Below are 22,497 nucleotides of genomic sequence, written 5' to 3' on the forward strand. Positions count from 1 at the left end.
AGCACCTCCAAGGCATATAGGGCAAGTTCAAGCCACAGGTCCAACTTCGACACCCAATACGTGTAGGGCGCAGAGGGGTCGGAGAGGACAGGGCTGTGGTCGGAAAGGTATTCCCGCAACATGCGCCTATACTTCTCACGCCTGGTGACACTAGGACCCTCCGTGGCGGCACTTTGGCGAGGGGGTGCCATCAAGGTGTCCCAGACCTTAGACAGTGTGCCCCTCGTTTGTGTGGACCGGTGAGAACTTGGTTGCCTACTGGAGGAACTGCCCTCCCTGCCGCCACTGTCACATGCTGGAAACATCTCCATCATATTCTGCACCAATTGCCTGTGGCAAGCATTGATGCGATTGGCCCTCCCCTCTACCGGAATAAAAGACGAGATGTTGTTTTTATACCGGGGGTCAAGGATAGCAAAGATCCAGTACTGGTTGTCCTCCATGATTTTGACAATACGCTTGTCGGTTGTAAAGCACCCCAACATGAACTCAGCCATGTCTGCCACAGTGTTAGTTGGCATGACTCCTCTGGCCCCACCGGAAAGTTCAATCTCCATTTCCTCCTCATCCTCCATGTCTACCCATCCGCGCTGCAACAATGGGACGATTCGAAGTTGCCCGGAAGCCTCCTGTATCACCATCACATCATCGGACAACTCTTCTTCCTCCTCCTCCTCCTCCTCCTCCTCCTCCATTAAACGCAGTGAAGCGGACAGATGTGTGGACCTACTCTCCAGCTGTGACGGATCGGATGCTATCCCTAACTCCTCTGTGTGATCTGAGTTATCCCTGATGTCAATCAGGGATTCTCTCAGAACACACAAGAGCGGGATTGTAAGGCTCACCATCGCATCCTCAGAGCTCACCCTCCTTGTGGACTCCTCAAAGACCCGTAGGATGTCACAAAGGTCTCTCATCCATGGCCACTCATGGATGTGAAACTGAGGCAGCTGACTTTGTGGCACCCTAGGGTTTTGTAGCTGGTATTCCATCAAAGGTCTCTGCTGCTCAACCACTCTATTCAACATCTGAAACGTTGAGTTCCAGCGTGTGGGGACGTCGCACAAAAGCCGGTGTTGTGGCACATGCAGGCGTTGCTGGAGAGATTTTAAGCTAGCAGCGGCTACTGTCGACTTGCGAAAGTGGGCGCACATGCGCCGCACTTTCACCAGTAGCTCTGGAACATTGGGGTAGCTCTTTAGGAAACGTTGCACCACTAGGTTGAAGACGTGGGCCAGGCATGGAACATGTTGGAGTCCGGCAAGCTCCAGAGCTGCTACCAGGTTCCGGCCGTTATCACAAACGACCATGCCTGGGCCCAGGTGCAGCGGCTCAAACCATATTGCCGTCTCATCGAGGAGGGCATCCCTCACCTCGGAGGCAGTGTGCTGTCTGTCCCCCAAGCTGATCAGCTTCAGCACAGCCTGCTGACGTCTACCAACGCCAGTGCTGCAACGTTTCCAACTCGTAGCTGGGGTCAATCTAACAGCGGAGGAGGAGGCGGTGGCGGAGGAGGAGGCGGTGGCGGAGGAGGAGGCGGTAGAGGAGGAGGAGGAGGGGGGTGTTCTTCTCGTGTCCCTGCCAGGAATGTTAGGCGGGGAGACGAGGTACACCGGGCCAGTTTGGGAAGCAGTCCCAGCCTCAACTACATTCACCCAGTGTGCCGTCAGTGAAATGTAGCGTCCCTGTCCGCATGCACTTGTCCACGCGTCGGTGGTCAAGTGGACCTTTGTGCAAAGCGCGGAACTAAGGGCCCGCCTGATGTTGAGTGACACGTGCTGGTGCAAGGCGGGGACGGCACACCGGGAGAAGTAGTGACGGCTAGGGACGGCATAGCGAGGTGCCGCAGTTGCCATCAGGTCCAGGAAGGCGGGAGTTTCAACAAGCCGGAACGCCAACATCTCCTGGGCCAGCAGTTTAGCGATGTTGGCGTTCAAGGCTTGCGCGTGTGGGTGGTTAGCAGTGTATTTCTGCCGCCGCTCCAATGTCTGAGAGATGGTGGGTTGTTGTAAAGAAACGCCTGATGGTGCCTTTGATGGTGCAGGAGAAGGAGATAAGACAGGACCAGGGGAGGATGAGGTAGAAGTCAACAAAGTGGCGGAGGCAGATGAAGTGGTGTCCTGGCTCGTCCTCTGGAGTGCATCGCCAGCACAGTCAGCAGTGGCAGTGGCAGAGGCAGAGGCAGTGGCAGTGGCGTGAACGGCAGGCGGCCTTTGTCCTGCCGTTGCTGCCTGCCACTGATTCCAGTGCTTGGATTCCAAATGACGGCGCATTGAAGTGGTGGACAGGTTGCTCTTCTCAGAGCCCCTAATCAATTTCGAGAGGCAAATTGTGCAGACAACACTATATCTGTCCTCGGCGCATTCCTTGAAAAAACTCCACACCTTCGAGAAACGTGCCCTCGAGGTGGGAGTTTTTCGGGGCTGGGTACGAACTGGAACATCTTGGGAGATTCCGGGTGTGGCCTGGCTTCGCCTAAGCTGCTGACCTCTGCCTCTGCCTCTAGCTACCCTTTTTGGTGCTGCACCTGCCTCAACATCCACACTACTTTCCCCGCTTGACATCCCCCCTGTCCAGGTCGGGTCAGTGTCCTCATCATCCACCACTTCCTCTTCCAACTCCTGTCTCATCTCCTCCTCCCGCACAATGCGCCAGTCAACTGGATGCCCTGACGGCAACTGCGTCACATCATCGTCGATGAGGGTGGGTTGCTGGTCATCCACCACCAAATCGAACGGAGATGGAGGAGACTCTAGTGTTTGAGCATCTGGACACAGATGCTCCTCTGTTAGGTTCGTGGAATCGTGACGTGGAGAGGCAGGTTGAGGGACAATGAAAGGAGCGGAGAACAGCTCTGGGGAGCAGGGACAGTTTGGGTTATTGTTCTGTAAAGCTTCGGAATTTTGGGAGGAAGGAAGACAAGACTGTTGGGTAATAGGAGGAGAGGAGGCAGAGTCTGACTGGCTGCTGGACAATGTGCTGTAAGCGTTCTCTGACAGCCATTGCAAGACCTGTTCCTGGTTCTCGGGCCTACTAAGGTTTGTACCCTGCAGTTTAGTTAATGTGGCAAGCAACCCTGGCACTGTGGAGTGGCGCAATGCTTGCTGCCCCACAGGAGTAGGCACGGGACGCCCTGTGGCTTCACTGCTACCTTGCTCCCCAGAACCATTCCCCCGACCTCGCCCACGGCCTCGTCCACGTCCCTTTCCGGGAGCCTTGCGCATTTTGAATTCCTAGTTAGAAATTGGCACTGTATACCAGTAGTAAAAATTGTGGGTGCACGTAACCCCAATATATTCTTTGAATTCCCAGTCAGACACTGGCACTATATGGCAGTAGCAAGAAATGAGGGTATTTGTATTCCCAATATACTCTTTGAATTCCCAGTCAGACAATGGCACTGTATACCAGTAGTAAAAATTGTGGGTGCACGTAACCCCAATATATTCTTTGAATTCCCAGTCAGAAACTGGCACTATATGGCAGTAGCAAGAAATGAGGGTATTTGTATTCCCAATATATTCTTTGAATTCCCAGTCAGACAATGGCACTGTATACCAGTAGTAAAAATTGTGGGTGCACGTAACCCCAATATATTCTTTGAATTACCAGTCAGAAACTGGCACTATATGGCAGTAGCAAGAAATGAGGGTATTTATAACCCCAATATATTCTTTGAATTCCCAGTCAGACAATGGCACTGTATACCAGTAGTAAAAATTGTGGGTGCACGTAACCCCAATATATTCTTTGAATTCCCAGTCAGACACTGGCACTATATGGCAGTAGCAAGAAATGAGGGTATTTGTATTCCCAATATACTCTTTGAATTCCCAGTCAGACAATGGCACTGTATACCAGTAGTAAAAATTGTGGGTGCACGTAACCCCAATATATTCTTTGAATTCCCAGTCAGACACTGGCACTATATGGCAGTAGCAAGAAATGAGGGTATTTGTATTCCCAATATATTCTTTGAATTCCCAGTCAGACAATGGCACTGTATACCAGTAGTAAAAATTGTGGGTGCACGTAACCCCAATATATTCTTTGAATTCCCAGTCAGAAACTGGCACTATATGGCAGTAGCAAGAAATGAGGGTATTTGTATTCCCAATATATTCTTTGAATTCCCAGTCAGACAATGGCACTGTATACCAGTAGTAAAAATTGTGGGTGCACGTAACCCCAATATATTCTTTGAATTCCCAGTCAGAAACTGGCACTATATGGCAGTAGCAAGAAATGAGGGTATTTGTATTCCCAATATATTCTTTGAATTCCCAGTCAGACAATGGCACTGTATACCAGTAGTAAAAATTGTGGGTGCACGTAACCCCAATATATTCTTTGAATTACCAGTCAGAAACTGGCACTATATGGCAGTAGCAAGAAATGAGGGTATTTATAACCCCAATATATTCTTTGAATTCCCAGTCAGACAATGGCACTGTATACCAGTAGTAAAAATTGTGGGTGCACGTAACCCCAATATATTCTTTGAATTACCAGTCAGAAACTGGCACTATATGGCAGTAGCAAGAAATGAGGGTATTTATAACCCCAATATATTCTTTGAATTCCCAGTCAGACAATGGCACTGTATACCAGTAGTAAAAATTGTGGGTGCACGTAACCCCAATATATTCTTTGAATTCCCAGTCAGACACTGGCACTATATGGCAGTAGCAAGAAATGAGGGTATTTGTATTCCCAATATACTCTTTGAATTCCCAGTCAGACAATGGCACTGTATACCAGTAGTAAAAATTGTGGGTGCACGTAACCCCAATATATTCTTTGAATTCCCAGTCAGACACTGGCACTATATGGCAGTAGCAAGAAATGAGGGTATTTGTATTCCCAATATATTCTTTGAATTCCCAGTCAGACAATGGCACTGTATACCAGTAGTAAAAATTGTGGGTGCACGTAACCCCAATATATTCTTTGAATTCCCAGTCAGAAACTGGCACTATATGGCAGTAGCAAGAAATGAGGGTATTTGTATTCCCAATATATTCTTTGAATTCCCAGTCAGACAATGGCACTGTATACCAGTAGTAAAAATTGTGGGTGCACGTAACCCCAATATATTCTTTGAATTACCAGTCAGAAACTGGCACTATATGGCAGTAGCAAGAAATGAGGGTATTTATAACCCCAATATATTCTTTGAATTCCCAGTCAGACAATGGCACTGTATACCAGTAGTAAAAATTGTGGGTGCACGTAACCCCAATATATTCTTTGAATTCCCAGTCAGACACTGGCACTATATGGCAGTAGCAAGAAATGAGGGTATTTGTATTCCCTATATACTCTTTGAATTCCCAGTCAGACAATGGCACTGTATACCAGTAGTAAAAATTGTGGGTGCACGTAACCCCAATATATTCTTTGAATTCCCAGTCAGACACTGGCACTATATGGCAGTAGCAAGAAATGAGGGTATTTGTATTCCCAATATATTCTTTGAATTCCCAGTCAGACAATGGCACTGTATACCAGTAGTAAAAATTGTGGGTGCACGTAACCCCAATATATTCTTTGAATTCCCAGTCAGAAACTGGCACTATATGGCAGTAGCAAGAAATGAGGGTATTTGTATTCCCAATATATTCTTTGAATTCCCAGTCAGACAATGGCACTGTATACCAGTAGTAAAAATTGTGGGTGCACGTAACCCCAATATATTCTTTAAATTCCCAGTCAGAAACTGGCACTATATGGCAGTAGCAAGAAATGAGGGTATTTGTATTCCCAATATATTCTTTGAATTCCCAGTCAGACAATGGCACTGTATACCAGTAGTAAAAATTGTGGGTGCACGTAACCCCAATATATTCTTTGAATTCCAAGTCAGAAACTGGCACTATATGGCAGTAGCAAGAAATGAGGGTATTTGTATTCCCAATATATTCTTTGAATTCCCAGTCAGACAATGGCACTGTATACCAGTAGTAAAAATTGTGGGTGCACGTAACCCCAATATATTCTTTGAATTACCAGTCAGAAACTGGCACTATATGGCAGTAGCAAGAAATGAGGGTATTTGTATTCCCAATATATTCTTTGAATTCCCAGTCAGACAATGGCACTGTATACCAGTAGTAAAAATTGTGGGTGTATATAGCCCCAATTCTATTGCTAGGGGACTTGCAGGGTATTTCTGGGGTGAAGGTGGGGGGGCACACCGTTGGAACGGGTATCGGGGTATATATCGGGTATACGGGAATACACTGACAGTGTATTCCATTCAGGATCCTGGGAAAGCTGGGTTGCGGCGATTGAGCCCGTCAGTGCCACGTTACACTGACAAGCTTCTCCCTGGAATTTAGCTCTTACAAGAGCTGTTGGTTGTCTTCTCCTTCCTATCCTAGCCTGTCCCTGCCTACCCAGAATCTAAGCCCTAGCTAGCTGGACGGAAACCTCCGTCCTCGGTGAATTGCAAGCTCAGAATGACGCGAAGCTGGGCGTCGCTGTTCTTTTAAATTAGAGGTCACATGTTTTCGGCAGCCAATGGGTTTTGCCTACTTTTTTCAACGTCACCGGTGTCGTAGTTCCTGTCCCACCTACCCTGCGCTGTTATTGGAGCAAAAAAGGCGCCAGGGAAGGTGGGAGGGGAATCGAGTAATGGCGCACTTTACCACGCGGTGTTCGATTCGATTCGAACATGCCGAACAGCCTAATATCCGATCGAACATGAGTTCGATAGAACACTGTTCGCTCATCTCTAGTCATTTGCCTTTATATATGTCGGTCTGAGAAGATTGTGTTGTTGTCGGCATGATAGTTATTAAGTGTGTATGTTTCTAATTTTTGTTCAGTATAGTATCTCTCTATAGAGTATATATATATATATATATATATATATATATATATATATATATATATATATATATATGGCTGTTTATGTGAAAAGGGCCCACACTGTCGATATGGAGTTCTTGGTATCATTGTAACGGTTATGGTGTAACATTGTCCGAAACAGCAAAAAATTTTTTATTGAAAGCACAATTGACATATTTTTAAATAAAATTTTTGCATAAAACAAAATTGTGATTTTTTTACCCAAATATGTTTTGGACTATTTTCTCTATAATTAGTATCGACGATCTGGGCCCTTTTCACGTAAACAGCCACATATATTTAACTAGCATTTCATTAGCAGTTCCTCATTATTCCCTTCATGCAGGGCTGTTTATTGACCTGCTGTACTGAATATGAAACATTACTTGAATGGCCTGCAGTAATCCATGCCCTTCTCATGATTAATTTTGGTCAGCTTGCCTTGTAATTACTAACAATAATAATTTAATGATGAATTCACTGCCTGGAAGTGCAAATGTCACACATTGTCCCTCTCGTCCTTGTCCTCATCCTATATATCTATACTGAAGTGCATGGCAAACATCTCAGCTGATTTGTATTAGTATTTCTTAATATTGCATGCTAAGAACTAAAACAAAACCATCACCTGCTTAAGCCATTTTCCCTGGTCCATGACTGTATATATATTCAGGGGGATTTTCATAAACGCAATTTGTCATTTGCATTATTCAAAAAAATGGTGTGTCTTCTCAGTGATGCATAAGGATTTATTGTTATGGCTTTGTTGTTTTTGTTTTCCCCACACTTATTTTTTATATTCGGTAACGTGAAAAAAAGGGGCATGTCTATTATTGTTATTATTTATTATTTATGTGTTTATTTTTGTTTGTATTGATTTTTTTTAGGTTTTTATTTCACATTTTGCCCCTTACAAGGTCATAATAGACCTTTGTTGGGCAATTCCACACTACATTATTTTTTTTTTTTGCTGAATTCACTTGTAACTGGTACTGCTATTTTAGCATCAGTTACAGAAGGACTGCAGCCAACTGGGATACATTAAAGAGCTTATTTGGATCTTTTATGACCCAGCAGCTTCTGAAGTTTAAGGCCTCTTAGTGATCAGCCTGAACACAGCCAGGCTGAATGTGGACAAGACTTGTGGCAAACAGCACTGCCATTCACTTCAATGGGAGCGCTGGAGACAGCTGAAGTAAAGCACTTGGCCATGACTGGTGCTCCCATTTACTTCAATGGGAGTGCCAGAAATAGCCAAAGTACAACAATTTTGTACTCTCAAGCGCTTCCAATGAAATGATTAGGAGCACCGTCCACCACCAGTTATGCCCACATTCAGTAGCAGGGGAAAGGACTACCTATTCTCACCTCATGGCATAACCCCATTAAGTATGGTGGATTCAACAATAAGGAAGCCCTACCTTCTCTGAGGAGACTGGTATGTCACTGAACTTAGAAAAGCCTGCAAGGATGTACCACAAACAATGGGTCTGATTTATTTTTATGTGTGAATGATGGTGTGTTTTAGTGGCTTTTAGAATAAATTTATAATGGCCGTGTGCCATTATTATTGTGCTTTGCACCTTTTTCAAACACTGTTTTGCAATGTGGGCATGCTCTAAAGATTCTGACTTCGAAGGGCAGGCAACTGACTTGGCCAAAAGGTTTCGTGATAGAGGCTACAAGAGGAGAGATATAAGGAGGGGATATCTCTGTGCAAAGAACGCTTCATGTAATTCCCTTCTGGTGAGTAAAAAAGATCAAATGCGTGTAAATGGTGGTGAATCAACTCAACAACTTTGTTTCATCACTACCTATAATGTCAGATGGCATGAAATTTGTAAGACATTGCGAGCCAATTGGTCAGTTTTGTTGACTGATTCTGACTTAGCCAGCTTTTTACCAAAATCGCCCAGTATTACCTGGAGACGGTCTCGCAATTTGTGAGGCATCTTAGTCGATAGCCACTATGTGGCTAAACCAAGTGGTCTTTTTGGATCTAAAGGCCCAAAATGGGGTTTTTACTCCTGTGGGGGTTGCTCCATGTGTCCCTATATGGTGAGATCGATGGATGTCTCTTATTTCTCGGCTAAGAACCTTTATAAGATTAAACACAATATCACCTGTAATTCGAGTGCGATCATTTATTACGCCATGTGTTTGTGTAACTTAATATACGTTGGGATGACTACTAGAACATTAAAAACCTGTATACCAGAGCACGTGAGCAAAATTAGATCGGCAAACTCTGTGAATGATTACGAGAGATTACAATCAATTCCCAGACATTTTAAAGATCATCACAATTGTAACCCCATTGGACTCCGGGGTATTGCTCTTGTCCACCTTGGTTCACGAGGAGGTGACCTCAAAAAGGCACTTTTTCGGAAAGAAACCAGATGGATAGTTACCTTGAATACTGCATCACCTCATGGATTAAATGAATCGGTTAACTTTGGTGCTTTCTTATAACTGATTCCAGGTGTTTTCTATTTTTTCTTATATGTTAGTAGCGGCTTATCCTTTTCTGGTTATGTTTTCTTTTATATCTATATTTTTGTTTTGTTGTATTATACCGTATTTTTCGGACTATAAGACGCACTGGACTATAAGACGCACTCAGGTTTTAGAGGAGAAAAATAGGGAAAAAAAATTTTTCAGGCAAAAAATGGTAAAATATTTAATGTATGGGAGTTGTAGTTTTGGAACAGCTGCAAGCCACATTGACAGGTGACCCTGCAGCTGTACGGGGATGTATAGGGCGTTTTTTTTTTGTGGGGCCAGGTGTACTTTTTAGTTATAGCATTTTGGGAAATGTTTATTGCTTAGATCACCTTTTATTTAATTCAGAGGCAAAACAAAGAGAAAAACCCGGCGGTTTAGCACTTTTGATTTTGACGTTCACTGTACATAAAAATATTAGTAGACCGGGCATTTTCAGACACAGGGATACCTAATGTATATGTTTCACAGTAATGTTATACTTTTATATGTAGTCTAGGGAAAGGAGGTGAACTTTTATTTATTTTATTTTTTATTATATTTTTTTTAAGTGTTTTTTTTTTTTTTACTATTTTATTATCCCCCGCCTAGGGGGCTTGAACCTGCAATCATTTGATTGCAAGTCCCATAGACGGCAATACAAGTGTATTGCCGTCTATGGGAGATTCTATACATTACTATCGCGGAGTGTCATAGACCAGCCGCGATAGTAATATATATCTATGACAGGCCTGGGAGCCTTCATTAGGCTCCCGGCTGTCATCGGAACAGGTCGGCTCCTGCGGCCTCGCCGTGCAGGAGCCGGCCTGCATCACTAAAGGTATGGGGCCGGTGGGGACCGGCCCCGGGGCTAACTAACTGCCGGGACCTGCGGAGGAGGAGCGGATTTACAGCATGGCCGCGCTACTGCCACCGCTGGTTTTCTTCAGCGGCAGGAGTGTGGCAATCTGCAGGCCCCGGCAGCTAAGACAGTCCCCGGCATCTGCTGTAATAGACCGGCGGATGCCAGGGAGTGTCTTAGCTGCCGGGGCCTGCAGATTGTCACGCTCCTGCCGCTGAAGAAAACCAGCGGTGGCAGTAGCACGGCCATGCTGTAAATCCGCTCCTCCCCCCACATTCGGTCTATAAGATGCACCCTCATTTTCCTCCGAAATTTGGGGGGGGAAAGTGCGTCTTATAGTCCGAAAAATACGGTATGTATTAATACTCTTATATTTTGTTACATAGTTTATCTATTCCCTTGGGGGCGATTCCATCTGAGCTACTCCGCATGTTGGCATCCGTATCATGGCTGAGATCGATTTGGAACATATAATGTAATTTTTTCATTTGTAACAATTTTGTATTTGTTCATAATTTTACTTTGTCACTATTTGTCATACTCTATTTGGTTGTTTATACACTATACTTGGTTCTATTCTTTTTTTCACTTATATTTTGGCTATTTTTGCCTCTTAATGCGAGTGGATTTTCACTCTCTCTTATTTTTCACTTTCACTTATGGCTTTTATACATTGTTAGGTTTTGTGTTATATATTGATTTTGTTTGTATTGTACACACACATACTTACTTTCTCTATTGCCTGTATTAATATCGGCATTAGACGATGATATGCGCATTTCTGTAATGCGCTGGCCTCACGTGACTCTCGTGGGACCTTGAGGTCATGTAACCGGCACGTCAGTGACAGTGCATGCGCGCTGGCCCGGCGGAACTCGCAGGATGCCAACATTGCAGTGATGCACTCCAATTATTGTCTTCCTGCCTTGGGTATAAATAGGCTACGTCTGCCATACACTCTTTACATTCCTCCTGAAGAAGCCTCGTATGAGGTGAAACGCATTGAGGGTGTCCCTGGTATCAGTTTCTTAGCAAATGCCGCACCGGTGTCTGTCATTATGACTGCAGGTATTCATTATTTTGTTTCATCTATTTAGTGCATTTCCCTGTATGCCCAACCTGTGATTTATATTTACATACATGATTGTTGATGCATTACTCTGGTTTCTTTGGGGTTGCACTCTAAACCATTAACCATTCATTGGATATCTTTATGTTATATGTACTATTATTAATGTATACTGAGACAGACTAACCCGTTATTGGCTGACATTTAGTTTCATCCATTCAGTTCATATTTTCATAGATCCTATATTATACACCCTATTTTGTGCTTTATAATTATTATTACATACAGTTATTGTTTTATCGCTCCAGTTTTGTGGAGCTGCACATTGTATATGGGTTACATTTTGTAGGGATATATTTATGGGTATTTATTGTTATTTATGTACAGGCATGCTGGTTAGCCTGAAACATGTTGTCATTTATTTGATACAATTGGGTAATTAATATATTTATATATTTGTAAAGATATATTTTTTATACCTTATACCTATTGTATATATATATATATATATATATATATATATATATATATATATATATATTGTTGACTGATATATCAGTTACTTGTTTTATGTCTTTGATTCTTCTCTTTGGCATCTTTATTACAATCAAAAGTTAAGAAGGAGGATAAAACACTCAGGATAATAGGAACATTTGATCAGGCTCATAGGGAGATACGACAGATTTTAAATCAGTCTTGGAATATACTGAAGACAGACCCCGACATTGCATCTATGATTGGAGAATAGCCACAGATCACTTACCGCAGAGGTCCTAACATCAAAGACCGTTTAGTGCATAGCCACTTTGAAGTGACAAAAGAAAAATCGTGGCTGCAAACTTTTTCCCACAATTTAAAAGGCACCTATAAATGTGGAGGGTGTAAGGCGTGTGCCTTTATTCAAACTGGCAATGCTGTTCGTAGTGGGGTGAATAACAAACTCATTTATTAATTGTCGGACAAAGGGGGTTGTATACCTCATGACTTGCCACTGCGGAGTCCAATATGTGGGGAAAACCATAAGGGAACTCCGCAGGAGGATTCTTGACCCTGTCAATGATGTACTTAGAGGGGAGGATACACCAATCTCTAGGCATGTCTGGCAGGCGCATAATGGCGATCCGGACGTGCTGCGTTTCCAAGGCATCAAAAAGGTTTTGCCGTCAAAGAGAGGCGGGGATTTTGATCGAAAAGTGCTCCAAAGGGAGGCACGCTGGACCTTTTTATTAAAGACAGTTAAGCCAGATGAACTTAATGACTACATAGGTTATGCATGTTTCCTTTAATGGGATGAATATGTTTATCACTGTAAATGGCATGGAGGCTAATCCAATATTTACCATCATAGACAGTCTCTTAAGTGGTAATACACAATTTATCTATTGGTCACCATTTATCTGTCTGAAGAGCTTAGATGGGTCCTGTAATATTGCCTTGGTGCGGATGGGGGGTATCATGTAATATAGAATATATTATATACCATCTAGCCCCCTCTATAGTGGTACTTTGAATATGGAAGAAACTATATACCATCTAGCCCCTTATGTAGTCAGACTTGGAACATGGAAGCAACATCTCCATATATACTTATGAGTGAGTTAAATTCTCTTTTGCTATACCCCTGCGGTCAGTTTTAATTTATTTATGAAAATTTATTTATGAAATGATAGGGGGTGCTTGGTTATCAAGGTGTAAGTGAATAGTTTTGCCCTCACTAGTGTATTCTGTCTGCATTGGAACATCAGTATACCTACCGTTTAGTGGCTGCTTACTAGCCCTGTATATATGTCCTGGATATATATAGTTTACATGGTGGAGGTTTGGCTTATAAAATGAGCCGATCTCCTTGGCGGCATGCAAGGGTTAAACTTAGTGTGCATGCACGGCCTGATCTGAAGGAGAAACAGGTTCTGGAGGCAGGATGTTGATTGGCCAGAGCCCCAGTGAGAGGGCGGAGCCTCTCCTTTAAAAGATCTGATGTCTCCACTCTCACTCATGGCTGCAAAAAAATGCCAAGGGGGGAGCGGGGCAGTGATTAGGCTCTCCTTGCTTTGAAACCATCCCTTATTTTAGGAAGTGGCAAGCTATCTTAGAGAAGCCTCTGATGAATTACTTGCAGTGAGCAGTAAGGAAACATGTCAGCCTGTTACCAGTGAAGCTAAGATTGTTGAAAAGTTAAGCAGTTAGCATTGCCAAGAGCTGAGGGCCAGGAACGCAAGGCTAATAGTGCTGTGAATTTAGGCAGATATCAGTGCCTGGAGCTATTAGTGTGAGAGTCCAGGCAGCTAAAGGCAAACTGAGTGTAGCGAGTGGAATATGAGGAAGCACTCTGCTATCTTTACATTGCTGTTTTAAATAGTTAGAAACATTGTAAACAGCTAGTTTAGTTGCTATTTATACTGACACAGGAGCTGAGATAACAATAGTATATAAGAGCGTCCTGTGTATCTCCCAAATGCAACTTACACATTGTATTTGATATGGGGTGTTGAAGGGATCTGACGAAAGGAGGGGGAGGATCCTTGTTTATTTATTTTTTTCCCCTTGACATCCTAGTAGCTTGAATACCCTTATTGGCTACTATACCCCCAATCAGACCTATGTGACTATCTGTAGTCTAGCTATCCTACATTGTGATAGGTGATGGTGGTTCACTTGTGGGGGAGCAATTTTAAATTAAATGTTTTAGCGGGTATTAATAAAAGCTTTTGAGTTTTAATTTGCTACCCTATTTTTTGGATACTCACTTTATCCCCTGTTTTTGTCTTCTCTTTGGCTTTTGTACAATCTGCCTCGCTGCTATATATTTCTCTTCTATTTTATATTATGTATCAATAAATATTAATATATTTTAAATATTTTCTTTTTGTGTATTTGTTTCAATTGCGTTTTTGGCCCCTATGTTTTCTTTTCTGTGGTTCATGCTTTCCATGGTGCCTAGGTTTAAAGGGTAATCTTTAAAACTAATTTTGATTCTGACCGCTTTTGTGACATGGCTACTTTCCATGAAATCCTGTGCTGAAATCCACTTTCTGCCCCCTGTGTATTCTTTGACTTGTTTTTCTCACTGGCTTATCACTGGAGTTGTTGTCGCAAGTCTGTCTTATGCCTGGTTCACATCTGCATTTGGTAATCCATTTGGAGAGTCCACATGGGGACCCCCCCCCCGAACGGACTACTGAAAGCACTGGTAAGCAGTGTGCAGTGAGAGCACACGAACCACATAGACTATAATGGGGTCCATGTGCTTTCCACGCACTGCCCGCACAAATCATGTGGACATAAAAGTAGATCATGAAGTACCTTTCTGTTTGCATGTTCCATGCGGACATCGCACGGAGAGCACATGGACCCCACTAAAGTCTATGGGGTCCGTGTGCTTTCACTGCACACTGCTTGCCAATGCATTTGGTATTCCGTTTGGTAGGGTCCCCATGTGGACTCCCCTGAACGAATTGCCGATGCAGATGTGAATGAGGCCTTAGACTTCATTCATATGTCAGTGATTCGTATGAGTGATTGTGAGACAGAACAGGAGTTGAGAACACAGGGTAGAAATCTTCCCTCTGTAGTCTCCACTCCTGGTTTTCGACATAATGACTGACGAAGATCACTGACCAAAACACTGGTTGCTTAATTGTTATTTTAGATAAAATAGAATAATAAATATGATTACAAAGAATCCTTAAAGAGGGTCTTTCACCGCCTCCACAACTTCAGCTCATTGCATCTTTCAATAAGTGCAGCTCCAATGATTCGAGTGCAGCTGGAATATTTCTGTAACCCCTACCATCCCTCTGCAATCTTATATGTTAGATTCAGCACAATTTTGCTCTCTTCTTCCAAGTGGATGATCCTGGGTTGGAGTAGAAGAACATCTAACTGCATATGGGCTTATTCACACAACATATGACGGATGTTTTCTGCAACCTCTGTTACACGACCGTTTTGAACTCAACATGTCTATTCACATGTTTTTAAATGGTTGTCAGAAAAAATTAATATGCAATATATATAGTGGTATGAGAATAGACCCAATGAAAATCATGGCTTCTATAATAGCCATGTGACAACCATTTCAAGGCCATTATTCACTAATTTGAATAAGGGCCATCTGTGCACTTGTACAACATGCACACACATGGCTGTTTTTCATTGACATTAGATCCATGCCATGTGCATAAGTCCTAATTGTGCTGACAATAAGACTAGATTCACATAACAAAGTTGTACCCGTGAAACTCAGTCTGTGTGTTCGCTTCGATTTATTAGCTTGAACAATATACCAGGAGTGGGACTCTTGGCATTATAGTTATCTATGATCAGGTTGTGTGAATGTAGGTTAACAGAAATGATTGCTTGGAAACAGAAGGAGGTTAGAGAAAAATTCTAATTTAGAGATGAGCGAACAGTAAAATGTTCGAGATTCGTTTCGAATAGCCCCTCAATGTTCGACTACTCGAATCGAATATCGAACCCTATTATAGTCTATGGGGGGGAAATGCTTGTTTCAGGGGTAGGCAACATTCGATCAAATTATACTTACCAAGTACACGAGTGAGGGTCGGGCTGGATCCTCCGAGAAGTCTTCTCCATGCAGCGTCCCCGCGGCATCTTCCGGCTCTGAATTCACTTTGCCAGGCATCGGGCCTGGGCAGAGCCGACTGCGCATGTCCGCACTACAAGCGGGCATGCGCAGTCGGCTCTGCCCAGGCCCGATGCATGGCAGAGTGAATTCAGAGCCGGAAGACGCCGGGGGAAGCTGCACGGAGAAGACTTCTAAAGGTAGGAGAAGAACCAGCGTTAATTGGCCGACTGTATAGCATTCGGCCAATCAATGCTGGTTCTGCATCGAACTTTTCCGTTCGAATAGCGAGTAGTGCTCGATCGAGTGCGAGTATTTAGAATACCGTAGTATTCGATCGAATACCTACTCGATCGAATACTACTCGCTCATCTCTATTCTAATTGTGTCACAATCAATGGAGAAGCGGCTATTGACAGCTACAAAGAGTAGAAGTTGGTGGAGGTTGAGAAGACTCCTTAAAGAGGACCTATTACTGGTATAAACTACTGGTACAAAATACAAAAAAAAGAGAAAATAGTAAAATATTAGGTTCCGGACCAAAAGATGGTTAGCCACGATTGAATGCCGGTGCACTGCATCAGCATCCAGTCCGCTCCGGATTAGGCCCAAAGAATTGGCCTAGTCGGGAGGAGGGAGTGTCCTCAGGTTGAATCACGAGGCGAGTCGGCCTGAAGAATGAGCATATCGCTTCTTTTTCTGGAAGCCTGAAGAAACGGCTCCCGGAAAAAAGAACTGACCGGCTCCCATTGATTTCAATGGGAGCCATCTTTTGGTCAGAATTTTGAGGTGGATACAGCCTCAAAATCCTGACCAAAAAACCCTTTGTGAAATTATCCTAAGTGTTGTATCTTCTAAATCCATATTCAACAAAAACAGTAACATAGTTTTCTATGTATTCAATTGTTTTAGAAACTTACCTATACATACTAGATCCATGAAGCCGTACATGCCATAGCATATTTGAAAAAGGATGTCCCTTCTTTGCCATACTGCATAAGGACTAAAGGCTGACCACAGAAGCCATGTCACGCTTGATACTAGGAATAATGATCCAAGAATGACTGCAATCATTTGCACTTTTTCCACCAGTGTCACTGTAATGCGCTGCCACTGAAACACAAAGAACAGTTATGCCTTACATATACAACAGATTCTATACCTGTAAACACAATCACAATGATACCTGTCCCATGAGTGTGGTTATTACGAAGAATCTAAGAGAAATATCAATGTCTGGGTCTGGCTCCTCTAATGTTGGTCATTTGTGGTCACTTCAAAGGATTCCTTGGGAGACTGTGTTTTGTCACTGGTCTGTGAATTGCATGGCTAAAGTTACATAATAGATGAGGTTGGATGAAGACATCAGTCCATCAAGTCCAACCTATAACCCTACAGTCCCCTACAGTGTTGATCCAGAGAAAGGCAATAAAAACCCCCATGAGGCTTATGCCAATTGCCTTATTACCAATCTCAGAACAGATAAGGTTTATGGTGGAAGCTTTAACTAAGATTCCTAACCAAAATGCAGGACACTGACCCCCATCCTCCACTGCCTGCCTCATGTCATCAGAGGAAATGTGGAAGGATATTAAAGACAAAAGACTTTATTAATGTATGAGAAAATAGTGCTGATTGTCATTTTTGGGGTGCAAATGAAAGGTGAAGCCAGTGGGAAAAAAAGGGTGAAATGCCATATCCGTTTGTTGGAAAAAAATCTTCTACATTTCTTCAAGAAATCAGGTGCTCTTGTGTCACTATTTTTATTAGTTTACATCTCTCAGTCTCTATCAGATGCAGGCTGCTGCCATTTTTCTAGAAGGCACCGTTTGGCAGGGGACAGTGTGCATTTGAACATAAAAAGGGGCCTGAGGGAGAAGCTGCAGAAATAGATCTTCCAGATGTGAATGACAAATTGCCAGAAAGTCTCCACCTGATCACATGTCAAGATATGGCAAGTTTACACCAGTTTCTAGTTATAACCACAATAGTAAATCTGGGTCAATGTATTAATTTGGATTAGTTTCAGCTCAATTAGCAAAGCTGTATAAAGTCAAATGTAAAAATGGTCTATCTTCATTGCTCATTTATGACCGCTTCCCTATCTTTTTAGTGCATCCAGATTCTCTTGACAAATGGTATTTGAAAAGAAAGGACGAGGCAACTGTAATTTTTTTTTTTGTTATTAATCTACTATTCGATAGGGATAACTGACCGATTTCCAGTGTTTGTCTCAGAAAGGATTCAAAGATTAGGACATATTTCACAGAATTTGCAACGAGGGGGAAAATAAACCCAAGGAGGCTTAAGGGGGGCCAGAGTATCCCTAGCATGGAGTTAGGGGTGAAGTGCAATAGCTAGATGATGGAGAAAAAAGAAGTGAAGTTTAAGTTGGAATGGAAGGCATAGCTATAGGTACTGCGATGTCCAGCAGGAGGGAGGTGGGTCTACTGTTCACCTGTTAACAATGAAGAAATGGGGGTGGTATGCAGAAAGAAAATGTAGAAAGGTGATAAGTTGGGCAGAATAAGTAATGGGGGAAGTTGCGGTTTTATAAAGATAAGCCCAGATAAGGAGGTATAGATTTGTTTTGGAAGACTGTAAGAAGGGAACTAAAGATCAGAAGACCCATATGTAGGGCATGTCGCTTTTTTTTCCTGCTAGCTAAAAAAAAAAAACTAGCAGGAAAAAGAAGCGAGCAGCTCCCATTGAAATGAATGGAAGTCTTTTTTGCAGGTGGATTTTGAGGCGGATTCTGCCTCAAAATCCGCCTACAAAAAACTCAGTGTGAACATACCCTTAATGAACAAGGTGGTGAAGAGAATAAAGGAAGGAAAGTTTTTTGATATTTTGACGTATCCACAGAAGCAGAAAAAGCAAAGGAATATGGGTTTGGTCAATTGCAAAGAAAGCAGAGGACGATCATAATGGAAAGGATTAGGCCCCGTTCCCACGGAGTAATATGCCACTCATTTAGACACGTAAACACGTTTCAGAGAGAGGCACTTCAAAACAGATCCCATTGACTTCAATGGGTACCAGATTATGCACGCTACACATTGAAATCAATGGGTTATAAAGCCTCCCATTGATTTCAATGTGTAGCGTGCGTAAGCCGGCACCCATTGAAGTCAATGGGATCTGTTTTGAAGCGCCTCGCTCTGACACGTGTTTACGTGTCTAAATGAGCGGCATGTTATTCCGTGCGAATGGGGCCTTAAGGGTTTTTTGGTATATACCCATGTGGTGGTTGAAGATAGGCCCATGTATTCTCAACAAATTAATGCATTGTTCTGGTGTAATTGCAGATGCACACACCTTTTTTGGGGCAGTGAGTTGATTGGAATATGGACAGGGCATTTAGAAAAAAAGATGTTGAGGAACAGGGTATTGAGTTTTAGACAGAAGGGTCTTGATCTGTGGTTGTGTATAACAGGGAAAGAGAGGGTCAAGTAAATAGAAGTGGTGGTGGTTTCAGCTTACAGTAGATTCACACTAGCGCTGGCCGTTGAAGGACTCAAACAACGAAGAGGCAGATTGATAAAAAACAGCAGTTACACATGGAGCCCGGGTGTCCGTTATTTTTAAAACTGAAAGGAACTTTTCCTTAGCCGTTTTTCAGTGGACTCTAATGTGAACCTAGCCTTAGGAAACAGAGGAAAGATGGTATTTTGGTGATATAACGAGAAACAGTTGAAAAGGGACAAAAAGTTTATGCCAAAAGTGCTTGAAGAAAAGTTAAAGAGATGGTCTGGGCAAAAAAAAAAAATATATTTTTAAAACAGACTTGGGGAGATGAAAAAAAAAAAAAAATTATTCTCACCTGTCCCCACTGCTCCGGTGTTCTCCTAGCATGGTCCAGTCTTTCTTCTCAAAGTGAAACCCTTCGCCGGCTGTGACGTCCTCGACCCCTTCCGCTGAAGTCGCTGATTGGCCTTAGCGGTCATGTGTGGCAGGGAACTTCTGCTGGACAACAACAATCGACCAGCAGGACCGGACCACACTGGCAGGCACAAGAGTACCGGGGAAAGGAGAGTGTAATTTTTTTTTTTCAACCCAATCTAGTTAAAATATAAAAAAATTTGCCTAGACAACCCCTTTAAAGAACAAGGTAGATCTTGGTAGGATGGAAGGGCCATTTGAGGAACATCCATTAGAGAAAATGGTGATTTCCCCATTGGAGATGATATATAAGAAAGAGGAGGGGAAGTATCAGTCATACGAATTGACACTGGAACTGGTAGGAAACTAGCGCAAACAGTATTTTTTTTTATTTTTTTTTTACTATAATGAGACAGGTTTGTCATGTGCCCATCCATCAGTAGCCATGTCATGGATGGGAGCACTTTGCAGTCCATGGAGAAGTCTGTACCGAAAAGTGAGTAACATTTGAGAAAGGAAGTAACTATAAACTAATAAGCTGAACATAATCAAGTTCCCAACAGAGCCATCATTGCGAGTAAGAGGTAAGCATGGTGAAATTCTAGATTGTATGGAAGTACTATCGAAAAAAGCTAGTGATTATGGTTTAGAACGAGTTTATAAATAAGTAAAGATATTTTCCATGCTGCAAAACTCAGGACATGTCCTATTCCTGTCCGGATTTGTAGCAGTGCTCGCTGGCTACAATGAATGTGGCCACATTCAATCACAGTCAGCGACTTGCATACAGTCGTGTGCATGAGCCCTTAGATACAGTACATCAGAACGTGAACACATTGTGCAGATTTGTTACCTGACAAGGCTTCTTCATTTTAATTGCTATGACGTGATATCTATAGCAGCAGAGTTCACAAGTCCACGATCCTCTTTCACTAATCCATTTTAATAAGCAGAGTTGATGTGTATATCTCACAGATCCATCACAGCGACAAGGATTGAGTAACTCGCCCTGGAATGAGAATCAGCAAAAATCAATATGGCTCTGTGAAACACACTTACGTCTTTCATATATGTTCACATATTGAACTCAAAGAAAAGCAGTTATGATTGAAATGACATGTTCCCAATATATGAAGATTTCCAGCGATTAACTTAAATGTCATGTTAATAAGACATAGATGGGTGACAGTATGGGTCTAGCTGCTATAAGTCTCACCAATCTGTAAAAGAGGTCCCTGTTGGCTGCTTTCATTGGAGAGGTGGCTGGTATGTGTGGTTATAAACCACTGAAATGGGTGTTCTCAAACTAAAATACTGATGATGTATCCTCAGGATAGCTGATTCATATACTATGACTGGTGGGGTCCGACACTCAGGATTACTACACATTAGTTCTTTGAAATTACAACGACACTCCTCTGAGCATTGCTTCTGTTTTACATGGTCACATGGCCTGTTTACAGATCAGTCCCATTGAAGTGAACCGGGAACTGTGAGGGAGATGTGACTCATGCCCAGGAGGAACAACTAGCAAGCAGACAGAATGTCTAGGCTGAAGCGGCTCCTGCCTACTGTGACCACTTAGGTTCATTTACATAGGACTTTTTATGCTTTCAAACATTTATAACTTCAATTTGCAGCAGCAGAAAGATTTCAGAAGGACACCAATGGAAAGGGAGTTGCTTCATACTGCACATGAGAGTCCACGTTTATGGCAGAGAAACCACATGACAGTTCCCTTTAAGATATCTTATCCTCATGTTGTATAATCTCGAATGATAAAAAAATAGAACAAGGACAAGCAATACTCAAGCAAAACCGGTATAGGAAACATACCAAGTAGGGCAATAGGGGTAACAGAGGGGTAATACAACTGTGAAAGAAGCAAAAAAAAAAAAAAAAAAAAAAAAAACCTAGGAAAGAGGAGCTTATCCTCTATTGAGCAAAAACAAGAGAGAAAAAAAAGAGGATGGAGGCCAGTAAGGAAGGGATCAGAGAGACCAAGAGGGGGAGAAAGAAAAGGGTAGCTAGAGACATATCAAAAAGGCAGTGTGGGAAAAGCTAAGGAGGAGGAGATGGAAAGGTGGATTAAAAGGTAGCTGAGCAGTAGAAGGAATTCCACAGGAGCCACACTTCCTGGCTTGAGTTCCCCAAGAAGGTCCTCCATATGGCTGATGTGAGGAATCTCCTACAGCCAGTTCAATATGGAGGGGGAAGGAAGAGACAACTTCCACAAACTAGGAATGACAGTCTTAGCTGCAATCAGGACAAATCCCAGGATTTTGCAGAGGAGTTTGTCAAATTTACCGAGGAAAATAGAGAGAAGGAGAGTAGCTGGGCTGTCCTCAAGATCAACTCCAGTGACCGTTTTAATGATGACACAGACTTCATCCCAGAAGGGGTGCAGTAGGGAGCAATTCCACCAGATGTGTTCCATCATACTCTGTTCTATGTAACATCACCAACAATGATCTGAAGTGGAAAGAGCTCTGTTCTATCGAGATAAGATGTTATAGTTTGTTTTTGCAAGAGATTTGCGGCAGAATTGACAGTCAGAATGCCACACATTCAGTGGAAAGGTCTTCCCCAGCTTGTGTTCTCAAGTAACAGTAAACTCTGGAAGCTGAGAGGATTTGGTTTCAGCAAACATACTATAAGCATAAAAAGTGATGTGAATAGGAAGAAGAGGAGGTGTAGAGACATTAAAAATGGAGATAGGAGTCTGTAGAGATTATGCGGTTTCCTAAGGGAAGTGTACATTATTAC

General features: G+C 42.7%; 1 protein-coding gene across 1 annotated transcript in view; it reads right to left on the reverse strand.

The window, feature by feature from the left end:
* The window catches only part of MARCHF11 (membrane associated ring-CH-type finger 11), a 62,291-nt gene that overhangs the window by 9,908 nt on the left and 29,886 nt on the right, over positions 1-22,497 (reverse strand). The window contains exons 2-3 of the mRNA XM_075270984.1: positions 20,585-20,740; positions 16,770-16,962 (exon numbers count right to left, since the gene is read on the reverse strand). Of these exons, the coding sequence (XP_075127085.1) occupies positions 16,770-16,962; positions 20,585-20,740 (349 nt within the window). The remainder of the gene's footprint in view (positions 1-16,769; positions 16,963-20,584; positions 20,741-22,497) is intronic.

Source organism: Leptodactylus fuscus, chromosome 4 (assembly GCF_031893055.1).
Source record: "Leptodactylus fuscus isolate aLepFus1 chromosome 4, aLepFus1.hap2, whole genome shotgun sequence".
In the NCBI taxonomy this organism is placed as follows: Eukaryota; Metazoa; Chordata; class Amphibia; order Anura; family Leptodactylidae; genus Leptodactylus; species Leptodactylus fuscus.